Raw genomic sequence first — 19,166 nt, forward strand, 5'->3', positions numbered from 1 at the left:
AGAGAGAGAGAGAGAGAGAGAGAGAGAGAGAGAGAGAGAGAGAGAGAGAGAGAGAGAAATCATGTGGGCCAAACAAAATATAAAAGGAAGAGGAGATAATGGGACGAAACAACCAAAACAAAGCCTTAAAGACAGGATCTTGACACAACAGGAGTTTCTGTTTGACACAGGTAAGATAAAGCTGTTGAGGGCAATTTCAAATTAAAATGATTACCTAGATATAGATATTTGTAGGATTTGTTTTATATTAGACCTGTAATGTGGTAGTATTTGGTCACCAAATGTGTTTGTTTATATGGAATATATATATATATAATATAATAATTGGAATTCTGATGAAGCCTGGACAGTGACAACCAGTTTGTGCTTCAGCGTCACCAGAATGGGTCAAATATCAAGCAGCAACTTTTCATCATTTAACTGGATGAGCCCAACAACGGTGAGACTTTGGTTTCTTGTATCACTTTGACGCCAATGATTCAGGGGTGCAGCATCAAGCTCTGTTGTTATTAAAGCTTACTTTACAGGAATAGTAGTCTCATCACATAATTTGCAGAAATACAAAATGATTGCTGACACAACTGAACGATAACATCAAATGAATGACAACTGATGCTTTAAGTTCAAAGCTGCTTAATTAATCAATTGAAGTTTTTCTAAGCAGAAATGTATTCTTTCCATTAGTTTTTTTACATAAATGTAACCATACTGTTTACAATTACACACATATATATTGCCTCATATTCATCCATGACACTACAATATTATTTTGGTCAAAATATTGAGGAGGACTCTGCAGCACTACTTGTCATTGCTCAACAATGAACAGACTCAATCACTTTGATTACATGTGTTCATACATCCTTCTCATGTTCTCTTCTGTGTAGTTCAAGAGCAAAGTCAAGAAGGCTTTTCAACTGCAAAACAGGTAACTGATCCCTTTTTTTAATTTCATGTTAAATCAAAGAAAATTGATTGCCTTGAAACCTATAACCAACAAAGACATTTCTGTCTCTTATAGGGATTATCAAAGCGTTTATTCCCTCACAGCGGTAAGACTTTGTTCAACTATGATTATTTAATTTAGATTGATCATTTATTAGCAAGTTGTTTCATATTTTTGTGTTACCTTTCACTGTTCACTGTTTAATACCACGCGACTGTTAAATTGGTTTGGTATTCTGCCTCTGCATGACGGGGGCCAGTGTGCATAGTGAAGAAGAAAAATTGTTCCACATAGAGGCTTTACTCTCTGGTCAATCAAAAACCAGTTTGTTTACAAAGTTTGGACCGCCCGTAAACAATTTACCCAGTGCAGGGCCCAGTATATTCATCTGCAGGTAACAGCAATACTTCTGCTTCCTAATACTTACTTACCCAGACCTAACCATGGGTTAACTGGATAACGACTCAAATTTGGACACCTGTTACCTCTAAACAGTCATAGTGTCATGCATTCCCAGTCATGATCTCAAGATAACATTTGAATAATGGATTTTTGCATATTATTTTGATCCGTTTGGAATTTACTCTGGTAGGTATGCATGCACGCAATAAACATCCAGGTATTCCACATATAAAAAGAATACCAGGCAACATCATGAAGTCACATCTTGTTCATTGTTTTGTCTTGTTTAGCAGAAGGAATCTGTCTCCTACTGGACACTGCATGTCACCGTGCTGACAGCAACATGCCTTCGCTCAGAAGATGTCTGTATGTTCAGCTATCACTTGGTGCATTCAAAAACAAAAATCTTATTTTTTAAAAAAACATTTCACCTACTATGCAAAAAGTCACACTGGCATCACACCGTATGCTATTTTCTGTCCCTCTCTTACAGTATCTGCCTCAGACTGCTATGTTGTTCTCTCTCTGCCCACGGCAACTGCGAGGAACTGCCGCACAAAAACTGTGAACAATAATAATAACCCGGAGTGGAATGAATCATTTACCTTCAGGGTCCCCATTGCTGTGAAAGTGAGCCCTCAAAGCAACTATTAACTACAGTGCCAGCAGAATTAAGCCAGTGAATTGGGTCAAGTTGGATTTTGTGTAAGCGCAAAAAGCAGTACGTAGTTAGCTCCTCTGATGTTCCCACAGAATGTTCTGCAGATCAAGCTATTTGATGAGGATTTAGTGACGGGGGATGACCTGATAAGTACGGTGATGCTCGACATCAGCACCATCGATGTAGGGAAGAAGGAGCACAAGGTCTTCACTGTAAACCCTGAGGTATTGCATTTTGGCTACATACCTGAATACACAAATCAGTTCTAGTAAGATTTGTATTATGCACGTGTTGTTACTGATTCTGATCACGATACCTTATAAATGGTTGTTGTACTTAGTGTGCATAATTCTGTAAGTGCCCTTTATTTCAGTTGCCAGGTGAACTTGTGATGGATTTTGAGCTACTGCAGAGGTAAAAGTTCCATTTTATGATTTCCTCCAAAATATGTAGATGTCATTTGCTCCTCTACAGGTTTCAAATACAATGTTTGAACATATGCAAGCAGAATGAAATTTGGTAGGGATGGGGGCGGTTCCATAACAGCAGAGAAATACATTTGTCATATGGCAGACTGCCGCGTTCGCATCTGCTCCTTAAGCAGCTAACGTTTCCTCTGTTCCTGGGCAAGATGAGACGCCATCTGCTGGTTGGATGACCTCACAAAAAAAAAGTAAGAACTAAAGTTTGTCTCTTTTTGTAGTAAGGAGCCCGCCTGTGAATACCTCACTAATGGTATCCTCATGGTAAGTTCTCTAAAAACATTCTAAACAAGATGAAATCTGCTCTCTCTTCGTTTCACATGAATATTAAGTTGTAAACCCGAGTTAGGTCATACTGAGTTATCTGAGAATCTCACCGACAAATTTCCATTTCCACTACACCACAGAGTACAGCCAATAATTGCGGTTAATAATTGTATCTTAGTAAGGATAACCATTATAATATGTTTCTCTTTGTGTCTAATCTCCTAGGCTGCTCCATTCTGTGCTCTGGATATTTGTGTTGACAAGCTACAAATGAATGCATGTGTGTATTAATGAATTTTATTCAGCTTGTCTTTACATGAGAGAACAATTTGTTTCTGCAAAACATCAACACCAGAGTGACAAATTAGATTGTCGTAATATCAAATATAAATAAATAAATAAAAATGTTTAAGTGAATGATTATGAGTGAATATTATTAAAAGTTATATTTGTTACCATAAACTACATAAAATCATAAAGGATAACATAGTATAATGATAATGATTACTATTCTTTCAGCCTACTATGAAAAACAATGGCATTTTAGACTTGATAACATTTTCCGCTTTTGGCAGAAAACAACAACAGAGAACAAATTTCCAAAATTAATTTTGTATTCAAGCAAATGAATACGAGGATGACTACCTGCCTCTGCACTTAGCCAATCAAGTTAAAGTTAATATTTAGTTAATATTGAAATGCCTCTGTTTTCATTTTGTTCTTAGGTTTGAAGGACAAAGTGTTACAACTAATGGGAGCCTATGAGGCGAATCAAACACTGGATTTGCAAGACACCAAAAAAGTGAGTTTCTACATCAACAGGGACCTGGAGACCGAACTGAAATTAGTGGTGAGTTTTTAATAATTCGGGGAGCTGGGATGCGCTAGTTTTATCAAGCTTATACGTCTAGAGGGAGAAAATAATGAAAGTTCTTAATGCTGTTCTTGCTTTTATGTACCTTAACATTTCTTGTGCTTTTGTCTTTGCTGTAGTCTCATGGGGCAAATACAGCCATTTCTGATTGTCAGATGGCAACTTCTGTCGCATTTCACCCTCTGCAGGCCAACCAAGTATCTCTACACTTTGATGAGGTAACACAACTCTTTAAGTATAAAAAAGCCTTGTTTCTGTATACACACTGAGCAACTCGATTTTTGCTTGATTCATTTCATTGACCCAGATGTGGTGTGTATTGGTCTGCAGCTACATAGTCTCAATAGGCTTTTCCATTTTAAAAACTTAGATGGGTCTAGATGGGTCTAAAATATAAACGATGACCATAACTTAAAAGAAATTCTATGAGATCTTTAAAAGGGGCTCCAGGTTCCTTGAAAAAAGACCATACCCCAGACTGTCCACTGAGTGGCGCCTGTAGCACGGGACAATTGGAAAGGATAGGAAGGGGTCCTTACCCTTGGAAAGGCGCTCCCATTATGAAAGAAAGACAGCGCCCCTTGGTGGAAGTCTTCAGTAAATAGCAAGTGCCCCTTACCCAGAAATAAAGCTTAACAGCCTGTATGACCAGTAAGAAAAGTGTGAGGTGTTGCATGTTGGAAGCTGAAGATGGTAGGAAGTTCAGTTGTTCTTCCCCAGCAAGTATAGTTTGCAGTGTCATTACATAGACTGGGTTTCCTTTACAGTGTAATTAATAGTTAATTAATTAATTAATTAATTGTAATTTGGTATTTTTCCATCACAGGACACAGTGGATTTAGAGCTGCAGAGAGGGTAAGATGTTTCCTATATAATTGCACCCTTGAGGCAGTAGACTACAAGTAGCAAATCAAAGTAGCCAATGTGTGTTTTTACCTTTGTTTTTACTTTGCAAATCTTCAGTGATGATGAAGGTCTTGCTGTACGTCTGGGGTTTGACATCCCACCACAGGAGATAGAGTACCTAAAGAAGAGGAGAGTGTTTGTGGGGAAGGCTTTGCAGAAGCTGCTAGGCCTCAGCGCTGCACCCAAAAAGGTACAGCTTCGAAATTCAGTTTGGCTAAATTACAGGTACGTCTAAATTCACAGATCTGTGACCTCTGCCAAGGTGCCAACTATAGCAGTGGTTGCTTCAGGAGGTGGATCCAGAGCAATGACTAGCCTGCTCGGTAGTCTGAGGGCGCTGAAGGAGCTAGGGGTCCTGGATGCTGTCACTTACATCACAGGTGTTTCTGGATCCATATGGTGAGTTAGTAGTGATTTATTACCCTTGATGGGTTAGCCTACATTTCCTAGATCAAATCCACATTATTAATTGTTTTGAAATGGGATGTCCCACAAACTCATATACCGTGGGTGTGAGGATCAGGTGTCTACATACATTTGGCTATGTAGTTTAAAAACTACCCATATTCCCTGTATACCCAGGACAATGTCTGCCCTTTATCAGAATGCCAACTGGTCACACCAGGATATGAATGAAATCATTTCAGCACTGGAGAAGGGGCTGACCTCTAACAAGTGGAGCTACGTTTCTCCAAAAAGGCTGAACTACTACAATAAAGAAATGAAAGAGAAAGAAAATGAGGGTCACCTTGTGTCACTCGTTGATATGTGGGGTCTGCTCCTTGAGCAGTTCATCTTTGGGAAGGTGAGCAGCAGTATAATTTCTGCTATCACATTATATTGCATGTTATGTGAATGTTAAATGCAGGCATAAAGAGCGAGTGCTTCCCCATTATAGAAAATCACCACTACACTGTCTGACCAGCAAAGGACCATAAAGGATGGGCAGAATCCTCTCCCGATATACACTGCTGTTAATGTGAATGAGGGGATACACGGCTGTGAACCTGAAATGGGTAAATATACTTTTCCTTCATATTTTATGACAATCAAAGCTGAAAGATGCAACAGTTTTCTTTCCCTAAGTAGCTTGAAGTCAATTGATTGAAGGCCAAAGAGATGCTGCACTGTATACACAAGGTGTGTGCATGTTTGATTAAGTGTAACATATGTAAAGACAGTGTAAAGCCTTTTAAAATGTGAATTTAGATTTAGATTTTCATTGAATCTTAAAATGTGTAGAACTGCAGTATTAGGTTAGCGTTAGTACAGAGAACTGCAGTACTTGTCATAAATCGACATGGCACTTCGTTCATTAAGTGTGACTCAGGAGAAAGGCTGTTGTCTCTTAAAACAAACAGTAGGCAGCTATTTGAAGGACATGCACAACTGTCTTCATTACTGAAACTGAAAATAAATTAAATGTGGGAATGTATGATTGATTTTACTGACTGATTAAATGTTGTTCTCAGAGTGGTGTGAGTTTACCCCGTATGAGGTTGGAATGCAAAAGTATGGGGCATTCGTCCGAGCTGAGGACCTTGGGAGTCAGTTCTTCATTGGTCGCATCACGAGAAAATTCACAGAAATGCGCCTGCCCTATCTATTGGGTGAGGACAATGGCCGTTTCTGCATGGATGAACCCTGTTAAAGACACAGTAGTACAAATCAAATCCATGCTTATCCTGTTTTTGTTACATCTCTCACTTATTAGGGCTCTGGAGCAGTGTGTTTTCTGTCAACTTAAGTACTATATGGGAGCATGTTACAGGATCCAAGCCTTCTTGGTTATTTGGGCTTGGACCTGATGTCAGCATTGTGGACACCCATGAACCCTCAACTCTGGACACTTATGTTGTGAACCCCATGACAGAAATCAACAAAGTTGTGACTAATTTCTTCACAAGTCGCCCGGTTGCTGCCCAGATGTACAATTTCATGCATGGTTTCTCCCTACGCTGGAACTACAGTAAAAGCAGCAACTTTAACGCCATGAAAGGTAAGCACTCACAGTAGTGTTAAAATGATGAAAAAGATTGAATTTGTGGTTCCTTTTTGAGTATTTTTACGTAACTAATCAGTAAAAAATTCTGACTTGACTGAAGTGCATGAGACACATTATACAGATACATTTCAAAATATGTGACCAAATGAATTTACTGTTTTTGACTTCACAATTAACATAAAATGGCGACTGCACACGTCATTGCTACGGGTTGCCGAGCAGGGACTTCGCTCACACTCATATTGATGCAATCCACAAAACTTTGTTAAAGAACTTCGTCTTACTCAAAATGTTACTTAAACACCCTCAACATGTCAGTATATTATCAAAATATCAAATTATTCTGTTTTCCATCGACAACATACCTGAAAATGGGGATAAATAATCAGAAGAGTGACGGTTTCCTCAATTAGTGTTTGACTCTATTGAGTAAAATACGACTTCCGGCAGGTAGGTGGGCGGAGACTAAAGCAACCAATCTCAGGCTATCGGATTAAGACCATTTTGTAGATCACAGAGCAGCACTTGACTTGAGCAATAATGAATAAGTAAACAATAAATGTGACATATTTTAACTGTTTTCGCAATTTTATACTTGTTACTCCTGAATGTATGATCTTTTTAACCCAATTTCGGAATTTAACATTCTTACAGACCATGAACTTACTATGCTTTTTAAACTTATATCAGGTTATGAGTGTATCATGGCACTACCTGGGACATGTGCACAATACATTAGCAGGAATCTGAGGGCAGGATAGGACAAAGTTTGCCTACAATGGCCTCTCTCAAGCCCTTTGTAGGTTTAATAAGAGAAATAATAGCAAAAAAAGAAAAAGGTAAAAGGCACACACTCACACAGTTTTCCTTTCTATCAGTGTTAGTTGAGTGTTGTGGTCAGGGTTACGGTTAGATTTCACTGAGCTAAACACTTTTGACTTGGCTGCCTGTGGTTCTGCAGCCGCACCCTTATAATAATGTCCTCTGCCTAGAGACTCATCCGGATGCCTTCTCACACAAATTGTGCCCCAGTGACTCCACACTTTGCCTGGTGGATTCTGGCAATGCCATTAATATTGGCTGTCCACCAATCCTGCGTGAAGAGAGAGATGTGGACCTCATTGTATGCCTGAGTTACTCATGGGACGAAGACATCTTGGAGGTAAGTAGAGGAGGAAGACTTTACTTGGTTAGATCAGAAATGGAACATCTTATCTTAAGTTCCATCCATATTGATATTATCTGTTCAACGTTCCAGGTCCTATCACAGACAGCTGCATACTGTAAGGACCATAACCTTCCGTTTCCCAATGCCGACTTTAGCAAAGTGCTAAATGAGCCTCGGAGAGAGTGCTACATCTTTGAGGACGAGGACAATCCAAAGGCTCCAATAGTGATTCATTTCCCACTTGTCAACATCACATACAAACGTTTCAGCCATCCTGGTAAGAAATCTGAAGCTTGCTCAATCAAATTGCAGTCGTGTTGGCTCCCATTGGGTAGTACTGTTGGTGTAATGACACAGGAAACAGCGATGGTGAAGACGACATTTTTATTTAACAGTTGATTGTATAATTTGATTTTAATTTTCTTTTATTTATTCATTATCATATCAATCCAATGATTATACAGGCAAGCTGCGGATGACTGAAGAAGAAATAAAAGCAGGGAATGTGGATGTGAGCAGCGACGGGTCTCCATACACCACCGGTCATTTGACCTTCTCAAAAGAGGATTTTGAGGCTCTGGTGGATTTGACATCTTACAACATCCTGTGCAGCAAGGACAAACTCCTGGAGACACTGCAGATAGCCCTGGAGAGGAAGGCTAATAAATAAAAGAAATATCAACACAGAACCATGTCACCATCTTGGAATACATGTAAATACAATCACTTTCTGACTGGTTGAACAGGGGGATGTCTGGGTTGCTTGGATGGAAAATGTGAAAAAATGTAAATACGTACCCAAAAAGCAGAGATGACAGGAGAAGGTTAAAACTGTGCAGAAGAAACAAAACAGATTATTAAATCATCAAGGAGTAAAACTGAAATTGTGTTAAATCTAAGGTAAATCCTGAATGTCTTTGATCAAATGATTGTATAATTACTTATTGTGATCAATGTATTTATTAATAAGGCTGTGGTGTAATTAATATACAAGGGTATTTTGCCCTTTTTTGACTAAATGTATATTTCTGTTTATGTTAAATTAGCTCATCAGATAAAATCGTCTATGATCGGGGTAAGAGTTGAGGGCTTGATTAAGGGAATACTGTTATATGCTGGCAATATAATTTCACTGTATGCACATGAGCTACAGAGCTGTACATGCTGAACATTGTGGCAGGACAATTGTACATTTTAGACAACATTCAGCTGAGAGAGGTTCAGTTACATTTCATTTTAGTTGAGCAGTGTTGTCATTTGTTTCATCAGTGTTGACCAACTTTTTTGGAAACATGTTATTGCAAGCAATGACCAACAGATGGCTCTAGTGCTGTGTGTATGTACTGTATATGTAGGCAATAAGCATGTGTTGCAATGCAAGGGGATGCTGGACCTCCCGGGGCCTGTACTTCAAAGCCCGAGTAAGAGGTTAAGAAGCTAAATTCAGGCTCAAGTTTGATTTCAAATCAAATCCAGCTTTATTTACAGTGCATTTGACATGAATGTCTCAGTACAATTTACATAGAATCATAAAACATAGGACAACACACACACATACACACACATTTGCAGCAGGGGTGTAAAATGTATGCCTCTGACATATTCCCAATGAGGAGCAGCATCTGTCCTGAGCCAAACACAGGCTTTGAGTGGAAAAACAGATCCTTATCAGTGGAAAACTGCTCCCCATCCTGAAAAGGCATTGGCTTTAGCCTTGGAATTAGATTGTGATAATGGCTTTGGGTTTTGGCATGAAGCTTTATATGCCACGAATGGCGTTTGTCTTATAGTAATGTACAGCAGAAATAGCATTGAATTACATTGTATAATTTAATAAAGCTGCTCTTAAAAACGTTGTCTTTGCTTCTAATAGCTTGTAGTCACTTAACGCATTGCTTTGTACATTTAATAGACAGGGAGCACGAATGTGCTCCACTGATTAGTCCCTAGTTCTCCTGAGTATTCCCTTGATATTACACAGTGGAAGTTGCCTTAGTTTAATATTCATCCAAAAAAGTTTTGGGTTGATGATGGAAAGAGAGCCAGAGCCTAAAAGGGTTACAGGTCATCCATTTCACAGCAACAAACTGATGATTCACAAGCTAATACATAATCAATCATTTTGCTTTCACTCGCCCTGTAGCCACCCTGCACACACCCAAGACCCCACAGTCAGACCACCATTACTTGGATCTCAAAACGGCCCAAATGTGGCATGCTGAAAGCTACCATGTGGCAAGTTCTTTCAAATGAGCCACAGGCATAAACACAGTCAAGTGTGATTTAGCAGGTCGAAGCAAAGTTAATTTTAAAGCAAGTCAGAATTAACACAAACACAGCTCACTTGGTTCACCTTTAAAAGCTTTGTCTTAGCCGTGGCGTTCCGTGCCAGGAATGATCTCACTCTGTTTCTTCTCTGACTAGTTGCTTTGGTATGGTGTCAGTGTGAAATAAGTGTGAGAGGAGGACAAGATCCTGCAACTAGCTGATGTGTATTTATGTTAAGCAGAGACTACCAGCCACAATGTTTATGGCAATGATATTCAACAGACAGACAGAAGTGTTTAGAGGCGAGTCTAGGGACCGTGGAGGCCCCAGGCTGAAAAGTGCATGTCAATATTGTCTACTACACGTTGCTGATCATAGGCGGTGAAATGTTGTATGCAAATCTGTATTGTGTCGCCCTCCGGGTAATTGCCTGCCTTGTCTGTCCTGATGCTTTGCCTCTGGAGTTAATTGTTTTACAAAAACAAAATGAGATTCCTTCAACTTTGTTTTCTCAGGAAACAATGAAAACAATACTGCAAATCCTCTCTCATCTTCTGTACCACTACCTCATCACTGCTTTGAACCATTATCTCTGTTTCTAAGGTTTCCAAATGCAGTTTTATTTTCACTTTACATTGACTTAATGAACTCTAACTTACTGTATATGGATTGGACACAACAACATCAGTACTTCTTGGTATTGTTGTGCTGCTGTGTCATCTCATTGGCAAAATGCCATCTCATCCTTTTTAAAACACCCATCACATCATTAAAAATCACATCATTGTAATGTGTATAGCACCACAAGCCTCAACAAATTAAAGTCTGTCCATGAATCAATGAGGAGTGTTTAGAATAGAACGACAGGAACAAACAGAATCAACCATCTGTACATGTGTTGTGTTAAGTTAAATGTTTCACCGTAAATGCAAACCCTCAGAATGTTGAACAGCATAGAGGTATTTTAGAGACCCCCAGTTGTTCCTTGACCTGGACCCACAATTAGCGTTCTCAGGGTCCACTAAATATAGGAAGTCTGTCACCTGTCCTCTGTGCTGTATGGAGGCTAACAGAAGCTTTTTATATATTGGATAAAAAGTTTAATTTCTCTGAAGTACTGAAATGAAACCTAGATCTGATAAATGGATTATTTGTATGCTGGCTGTATGAATGGAATACATTTTATGTTGAAGTCAGAAGTCAGTAGAGCAAACAACCTCTGAGCAAACAAAAGTGACCTCATCAACATCAAAATAATAAGTAAATAGTTTGCACATGGCACACTTTGGGCTATTTGTGATATTGAAAAACAAACAAATTCTTAATAGGAGGCTAATAACAAAGTCCTGTATCTTAATCTAGCCCATTTTATTTGTGAATAATCTCCCCAAATAACAGAAGGTATATCAGAGGTGGCCCACATATCATCAGGCTTATGTACAACAACTGGTACACTTACCACAATTTGAGAACTATTGGGCAACAGACTATCACAATAATGTCAGGTGCATTCTTTTAAAGAAATACAGTCTTTCATATGGATTTGTGGTATTCTGTTCAGTTTGAGTCCTGTTAGTTGACATAATGTCACATAACACTGGCCGGACTGGCTAATCAACTCCACTTAGAGACTGTCAGACTCCGGGTCGTGCTTCTACATCAGCCAGTGGCCCTGAGCTAGTCAGTCAGTCAGAGTAAAAGCCTCTGGTCAGTAATGGATCTCCCCGGAGGCCTCAACGCTGTGTGTGAATGTGTGTGTAAGTGTGTGTCTGTAGACTTTGTGGTGCGCTCAGAAGCCTTTGCGCACAGTCCTGGACCATCTCTCCAACCCCGCCTGACGCACAGCACAAGTCACCCACACTGACTGAAGCAGCTGCAAGAGCCAGAGGAGGAGGCGGCCAGGGAGGAAGAAGAAGAACAAGGAGAAGAACTAGAAGAAAAAGAAGAAAATGTCGGTAGCGATAAAAGGAAGAATAAGATCCAGAAGTGTGCCCCAAAAATGCGCGTCGCGTCTCCGCAGACTCTTCCCTCATCTGGTTCTGTGTCTGTCCCTGATGGGCTACGCGGCTCTGGGTGCGCTCATGTTCAAGCACATTGAAGGAGGGAACCGGACCTTCACCCAGCCGGAGTACCAAAAGTTCCTGGGTGGGATTGTCACCAAAATCCAGAACCTCACTAGTAAGTAGCCATCACCGTGTTTACCAACTGTAACTATTTATTAGGAAGTTTGAACTGCTGCGTCTACTTCCCCAAATTAATTTAAATGTTTTATCTCATTCTACTTGTACCCTCATATTTACGTTTAACGCCCATGGTTAAGGCTCAACCAACGGGAGCCAGATTCTGAATATAAAAATGGCTCATAAAACAGTCTGACTTACTCCGTGGTCCTATAGTTTTCTTGATGCTGTGTCCATCTCCTTTCAGATAACGGCTCCTACACGCATGACAAACTCGTTGACAAAGTGGAGGAAGAAATGCGAACTGGGTTCAAGTCCATATGGCTGCAGAGACCCGACAGATGGACCTTTTTTGGCTCTATGTTTTTTTGCTGCACCGTCTTCACAACAGTTGGTAAGTCAACATGAATCATCAGTTCATCCTCACACCATAGAAGGTACTTTCATAATGAACAGTGTGGCTTTCATCCAAGATAACGTTGATACGAGTTACAGCTGCATCACTTCCCTATTTAAACAAGCTGCATTGTTAAGTTTTGTATTTGAGATGATCCCTCTTAAACTGCATTTTGTAACATTTCTACCTGTAAATCTTATCTCCATATTCATATTTACATATAAGCAAACGTTATTCAAATCAATGCATTATAATGATCATTTTAACCACCAGCCTCCAAGCCGCGTTGTTCATTGTGTTTGTTTACCATTACATTACTCCCTGCAGGTGATACTAATAAACATTTAAGGGAGGAGTTTAATGGACAACAAGCTTTTAAAATGACTGAAAAATGGCTGGACCATCAAAACTTTTTTTTAGACGAGTATTTCTGAAAACACAAGTTATAGTACCATATTAATATTGGTGTGCTATAAGGGCATATAAACTAATTTTCTAAATGCAAATTGCTGTATTTACCTGCTTGCCCTGGTGTGCACATCTAAGTGGGTGTGTATGATGCAGGTTGCAAACTTAGATGATATTGTATCTGTAAAAGCATGTCAGATTACTTTGGTAAACATAAACTTGTTTGTGAGTTTGACTCCCATTGATTTTGAATTATAGTTGATAAACTGTGGTGTCTTTCTCTGTGTATAATGCTGATGTTGAAGGAGACTCCCTTGTATGTCTCTGTAATTCCATTAGGCACAGAGCTGAGTGAATAAAACCACTGATTATCATCTGTTCATTAAAAATTTGCCTTCACTCTCTCTCTCTTTCTCTTTCAATCAATTTAATCCATTTAGTGCGGTTTGCTGTGATCATTAAGTATGTGTCTTCCATCTGTCATCGACTACTCACTTTAGCTAGTTGTGTCTTGTTAGTTGGAATTGACAGTAAGTGTTGTCGTGCTGTATGATCACAAACAATATGGATCCATAAATAATAGAGATCAGATAATCATTCTTGCACAAGGCTGACTTATTCACTTTCACTCCTCAAAGGCTATGATTATGAAGCTGATTTTCCTCAAACAAATAAGCTAAACAAACTGTGTCATATGTAGATAAGACCCATTTTCAGAACCAGAGGCCAAAAAAAGACTACATCACTCATCACTCATAACACAAGTCTGTGTGTGGGAGACTAGGCCGAGGCCTTTCAACTCATTATGCTAAAGCAACGCGGTTTCCCACTGGTCCATCCTTGTTTATCTTCTCCCTAGTAGGCTACTACTACAGTATTTTATGTCATAGTTGCCATACCTCTTTGCCTGGAATTCTGCACCATTCTTAATTAAAAGTTGGTTAATTAAAATCCCCAGGTCTCAAATAGCAAGCAGTAATGTGGTTGGTTCAGAAGACCAGACTCAAAATAAGCCTCAGAGAACCTAATCGGCATCTTTTAAACTTGGAGTAATTGACTTTTCAATCTGTAGAGGGGTGAATGAAAGGACTCAAGAATATAATTATTTTCAATCTGAAGTCTTCCTCAGCTGTGGTTTGGGTTACTTGTGGTTTGGTGCACTTAGGTCCTTACACTCAGCTTCTCAGTTGTATTGACGATACCAGTCATCTGCTTCTGTGTCTCCATCTATAACAAAAAGACAGCTGTGTGTGTAACCCGTACCAAACTGGTATGACTTTCGCATACCAGTTTGGTACCTTTTGAAAAGAAAAACAATAGTAATTTGTTGGCAAATTTGTCTGTGTAAGCAGTGGAGGGGTTTGATGATCCTGGAGTGTAATGACAAAGTGAGCCATATGAACAAAGTACACAGAGTGCTGGTGTTTTTTTTTGAAATCTTACATAAATTTTGGAAATGAAAGAGATACAAGATTGATTTTTTAAGGAAATTAAACCAGAACTAGGTCACTGAAATCGTTTTTTTTGCACATATGGTGATATTTGCTGTTTACTTACCTGGTCTACAGTAGAGCTGTAGTCAAGAAAATGTGCCCAGATAGAACAAAAACACTCTAAAAGCTACTCCTCATGTAGTTAAAAGTTAAGTTAGTGTTGATTCAAAGTTCTACAGACCTGGTACATGAACTACAAATATCTCCCTAAATGGCCTGACCTACAAAAACATCTTTTTAGGGAATACTCATCCATATACAGTGTATATACACAGGAGAGGTGATGAAGTGTCACAAAGAGAAAGGGGTTGACCTCAGGGAGTTGAAATTCATGACAATCAAGCAGGAACTCAAAGAAATACAGACCGGTAATCGGGTTGTAGTTGCTTTAGCTTACTACAGGAGGGGTCAGGAGTTCATCAAAATAATAAGGATTGATCCTCTGGGGACAATAGGCAGTTAATGTTACATTGCTTGCACTGCTGAATAGTTGGCTTGTGTCTCTAAAAGGGTTTGGGTGTTTTATTTTTGCGTCTCATTATCAGCAGTCAGCTGTTGTTGGATGGTTGGAATATCTGTGGCCTGACTGGCTGTTCTCTCCATGTTCGTCCCTGAGGGGCCATGTTGCCTTAACTGTATGTCAGAAGAAAATGTAAAACAAAAGTACTTGGTGGTGTGTTTTCTGTTTTATGAGAAGGATTTGGTGATTTTTTTTGCTAAATCTACTGGATGTGCAGTAAAAGCAGAAGTGCAGCAGTCCATAAATCACCCAGCAGGGAAGTGTAGACGGTATTCAGCTCATCTGTCCCTGTTCTTGACCTGCTTCAACATGAATATTCTTGGACATGAATGTGCCTAGATGCTGTCAGCCGACATTTTCTCAAGATTTTAATGTTTTTTGTCAGGGAGGAAACTTCTCTGAGGTCCATTTCGCTAGACGTCAAGAACTTCTTTTCATTTCACTCCAGGTTCTATTTTGGCACTGGACTTAAAGCTCCTTGCCTATTTTTAAACTCATACCAACGGGGAAACCCTCCAGTTGCTCAGGGAGGGGAGACCAAAAATCATCAATTGGTCTGACAGGAAACCACCATTTTTAAATACTTTTGAAATTTGCTGAGTGCACTCATGCTCCCAGAAGATGAACCCTTTCTATTTGGGTCACCCCTTAAGCTGTTCACAATCACCACCCTCACAGAATAGTGTATAGATTACTGTGACATATTCATGCTCCCAAATTCATAAAACCTTGTGAATTTCATCACCACATGGCCTCTCCTCTGGTGCCATCCTCAAGACAAACTTTACACTCTAAGCCCACAACTAACTAACGAGAAGGTAATTAGAAAGTGCATACCTCTTCCAAGGCCAAGTCTTCTCAGACAGTCTATGTCCATATGTCCTAAAGATGTGTAAGATGTCACATTTCCATTCTGAGTCTCACACACACACACACACACACACACACACACACACACTCGCAGTTGTTCCTCACTGAGTTCTTTCTTTTATGTCAACATGAATTGATGTGTAACAGCTTCGTCAAGACACATTAGCAAGTCTGTTACTTTCAGATACACGATCAGGAGTGGTTAAGGGAAGCCGGCTAATAGCTAATGGCTAATGGCCTCGCAGCAACAGGAAGCCCACAAAATACTAAAGGAAAGGCTCTCAGAGGAGAGGGCTTTCTGCAACACCGCAAAGAGCTTATTAGAGCTTCTTACAGAGACACAGTCCTCTTTGCATTATCTTTATACTTTTGAAAGTCATCTGTTTCTGTACAACCAGCACAATGTGGGTTCAGGGCAAGAATAAAAAGCTCAAAATGTGGGAAATACCTCTGGGAAATCACTTTGTATACCCTACTTCTGCACTGTACTTATACAGTATTTATACACAGATGGGAGTGGCACAACACGCAAAGAGCTGTACATCAGGAGCAGTTAGGAGTTCAATGTCTCACTCCACAACACTTCAACAGGCTGACTATGAGGAGTCCAGAATCAAACTAGGAACCTTCCAATCCCTAGACAACCACTCCAACCACCGGAGCCATGCCGCTTTCTCTCCTTCTCTATATCATCCAAGCTGTATGGAAAAGTGCCATTAGGGGAGGGATCAGATGTTGTAGGCCACATTAGAGACAGGCTTCGCAAATGTGAAAGCAAAATTATGTATGATGTAATGCCTATGCATGTTTACCGTGCTTAAGTGTTCCTTTCTCTGTTGTGTTTGCAGGTTATGGGGAGATTTATCCGGTCACCTTACCTGGTAAGGTGATGTGTATCTTGTATGCCATGGTGGGCATCCCTCTAATGCTTCTGGTCCTCTTGGATGTTGGCGACCTTATGGCTGCGATGCTCTCCAGAGTCTACATCCACTCTCACAAGTTCTGCAAAGTCCTCTGCTCTCGGTCTTGGTCACCCAGAAAGGCTCACAAGAAGTCGGGGCATTCAAGCCCGCGGGCCCTGGAGGACGGTACCTTTGTTTTCAGCCATGACGTGGTGATCCGCAAACCTGTTGACATCCGGCAGGTGCTGCATAGCCAGACAGAAGTTAGACAGAAGTCAGTGCAGCTCCAGAACAACAAAGAGATTTTTGAGAAGATTCTAGCCAGGGAGAATTTCCTCACAAAGGGCCCTCTGCTCAGGAGCCTGTCCTGCCCAGAGTTAGATCGCATGCCCCCGCCACCCAAAGGATACCCCATATGGGACTTCACAGGGTTGGGAGATGGTATGGATATGCTGAACGTACCCTTTGTGCTCATTCTTCTCGTGGTGTTTGCCTACATTCTCTTGGGCGGTTTGATTCTGCCACTGTGGGAAACAGAATTCAAAGGATTTGACCCCTACTACTTCTGTTTCATCACACTCACTACCATCGGCTTTGGAGATATTGTGCCCAACCATCCCAAATACTTCATGCTTACCTCACTCTTCATTATCATCGGCATGGCCATCATGTCAATGGCCTTCAAGCTGGGCCAATCACGCATTGTCAGCTGCTACCGCCAGGGCATTCAGGTCTTCAGCAGGGGAAATATGGAGAGTTTGGAAAATGTAGAAGACGACTAAATCACCAAAGGCGTCTGTGCTTCATGGTTAACAATTACAAAGGCTCACGGTTCACCTGTGGGGGATGAAAACAGACCTAGGACGGGAGACCGTGGGAACTTGTGCAGTGACTTTTTCACATGGCCTCTTATTAGCATGAGCAAAATATAAACATGTGCATGTGCCAAAAGCTTTTTCCCAAATCAACAGGATGATGTTTAGATTTATTCTTCTCAAGAAGACTTGTGAATTTGTGCTACTAAATACCTTAACAAGGAATGACTTTTAGATATTACTATTGTATTATATAGTACTATTGTACTACCAAAAACCACTAGTAAGGGTGGACACAATAAAGATGTGGTCGGTTGTAAACACAACGAGTCTAGGAAAAGTTAAAATAAACCATCAATTCTTGTCAGGACATTTTCTCAACAATCTCAAGAAGCTTTGCTGTTTTTAATACACAGTATATTTTATTTATTTTTATTCTAGAGATGTATATGCAATTGCATAAAATATCTTATTTTGTTTTTTAACCTTTATAAGATTGGACGCTTTCTATAAGCTTTTGTTAGTTAGACTGATACATTCAGTGAAGCATCTCCAGTACCTCAGTCTTGTAGCAAATACTGTTATTATTCCTAGACAGTACAGTCGGTTATAGTGTATTAAATCCTTTTTTTATTTGGTCCACCTCATGGACAAAGATGGACAATGTTTACAATAACACAACTACATACATATAAGCTACACAGGATTTCATTGCACTTGAATTGCATTTCATTAGAACATGTATTGCTGTTATTGTGCCCACCTCTTTAAATATCAATGTTTTGTCATGTTTTTGCACCTTTTGGCACAATGTTCCATGCATCATTCAATGCAGAGAAGTATTTGTATGTTTGATAAATTATGGATATGTGTGTTATTCCTGAAAGCTGAAACAGGAAGTGTATGCGTGGGCTGAAGGATATGCGTCATTCCAGTGTCGTAAATATGAGACATGACATAAATACATAAAAGCTCCATCTGCTTTGTCTCAACATTATGAGCTAATTGAAGTACTTTGTTGTTGGTACACAATCCAAATGAAAAATTGTGATAAAATAATATAAGCAACAAATGATGTCATCGTCGGTGTATGTACTGCTGGTTTAAAACTGTAAAGCGGTTTGCATTGCTTTCACTAAAAGGCTTCGGTGCTGATTAAAAGGCTGATTCCTCATTTGGTGTAAGAGTATTTCATATACAGAACAGGCTTGTCACAGACACTTTGCTTCTCTCACTGTGAGCGTTTGTTTGTCTTTGTGGTTTTCCATTGGCATCCAACTCAAGCTACTATCCAAAATGCATTAATACAAAGGCCCTGCTACACCTGAGGTACAACGGCTTGCTATTGGCCAAGGGTCAAAGGTCAGCACAGTTGCAAACTTTGCACAAACGACAAGATCATACACATGCACGAAAACAAACACGCACACACGCACGCACGCACGCACGCACGCACGCACGCACGCACGCACGCACGCACGCACACACGCACGCACGCACGCACGCACACACACACACACACACACACACACACACACACACAGTTGTTATAGCTCGAGTACATGTTTCCCATCAGCCAGGGCCATAAAACCAGATTATTAA

General features: G+C 40.0%; 2 protein-coding genes and 1 long non-coding RNA gene across 6 annotated transcripts; 2 read left to right on the forward strand and 1 right to left on the reverse strand.

Moving 5' to 3' along the window:
- Positions 1–16: 16 nt before the first annotated feature.
- Positions 17–9,605, forward strand: pla2g4f.2 (phospholipase A2, group IVF, tandem duplicate 2). 4 transcript variants are annotated; one of them, XM_076166477.1, is made up of 22 exons: positions 19–170; positions 342–439; positions 888–928; positions 1,022–1,052; positions 1,639–1,714; positions 1,842–1,978; positions 2,102–2,233; positions 2,383–2,423; positions 2,713–2,755; positions 2,984–3,038; positions 3,484–3,608; positions 3,752–3,850; positions 4,459–4,487; positions 4,596–4,728; positions 4,801–4,937; positions 5,121–5,343; positions 5,437–5,554; positions 6,011–6,148; positions 6,253–6,537; positions 7,536–7,705; positions 7,802–7,988; positions 8,176–9,605. In XM_076166477.1, exons 1-22 carry the CDS (start codon positions 62–64, stop codon positions 8,379–8,381), a joined length of 2,613 nt encoding a protein of 870 aa, XP_076022592.1. In that variant the 5' UTR covers positions 19–61; the 3' UTR covers positions 8,382–9,605. The 4 variants fall into 4 exon arrangements, with proteins under 4 accessions (XP_076022619.1, XP_076022592.1, XP_076022603.1 ...); XM_076166495.1 differs by having other exon boundaries at positions 57–170; positions 373–439; positions 8,176–9,604; XM_076166488.1 differs by lacking the exon at positions 4,596–4,728 and having other exon boundaries at positions 4,782–4,937.
- On the reverse strand, positions 8,238–12,496 carry LOC143013070 (uncharacterized). The gene is made up of 3 exons (XR_012965111.1): positions 12,361–12,496; positions 8,510–8,542; positions 8,238–8,370 (listed from the first exon to the last, which is right to left on the reverse strand). It is a non-coding gene; the product is annotated as an uncharacterized LOC143013070 (long non-coding RNA).
- kcnk18 (potassium channel, subfamily K, member 18) lies at positions 11,308–18,721 on the forward strand. Its single transcript, XM_076166515.1, has 3 exons — positions 11,308–12,157; positions 12,407–12,553; positions 16,696–18,721. The coding sequence occupies exons 1-3, from the start codon at positions 11,929–11,931 to the stop codon at positions 17,529–17,531; spliced, it is 1,212 nt and encodes a 403-aa protein (XP_076022630.1). The 5' UTR covers positions 11,308–11,928; the 3' UTR covers positions 17,532–18,721.
- Positions 18,722–19,166: the final 445 nt, after the last annotated feature.

This window comes from Genypterus blacodes, unplaced genomic scaffold (genome assembly GCF_046128005.1).
Source record: "Genypterus blacodes isolate CSIRO-AG114 ecotype Tasmania unplaced genomic scaffold, CSIRO-AGI_Gbla_v1 ptg000012l_1, whole genome shotgun sequence".
Classification (NCBI taxonomy): domain Eukaryota; kingdom Metazoa; phylum Chordata; class Actinopteri; order Ophidiiformes; family Ophidiidae; genus Genypterus; species Genypterus blacodes.

Bases quoted from the DNA above. Each gene is read 5' to 3' on its own strand.
- pla2g4f.2 (XM_076166477.1), top strand. From the start codon at position 62: ATGTGGGCCAAACAAAATATAAAAGGAAGAGGAGATAATGGGACGAAA. The intron at 440-887 runs GTGAGACTTTGG...TCTTCTGTGTAG, and splicing joins ACTGGATGAGCCCAACAACG to TTCAAGAGCAAAGTCAAGAA. The intron at 1,053-1,638 runs GTAAGACTTTGT...TGTCTTGTTTAG, and splicing joins GCGTTTATTCCCTCACAGCG to CAGAAGGAATCTGTCTCCTA.
- kcnk18 (XM_076166515.1), top strand. From the start codon at position 11,929: ATGTCGGTAGCGATAAAAGGAAGAATAAGATCCAGAAGTGTGCCCCAA. The intron at 12,158-12,406 runs GTAAGTAGCCAT...ATCTCCTTTCAG, and splicing joins CAAAATCCAGAACCTCACTA to ATAACGGCTCCTACACGCAT. The intron at 12,554-16,695 runs GTAAGTCAACAT...TTGTGTTTGCAG, and splicing joins CACCGTCTTCACAACAGTTG to GTTATGGGGAGATTTATCCG.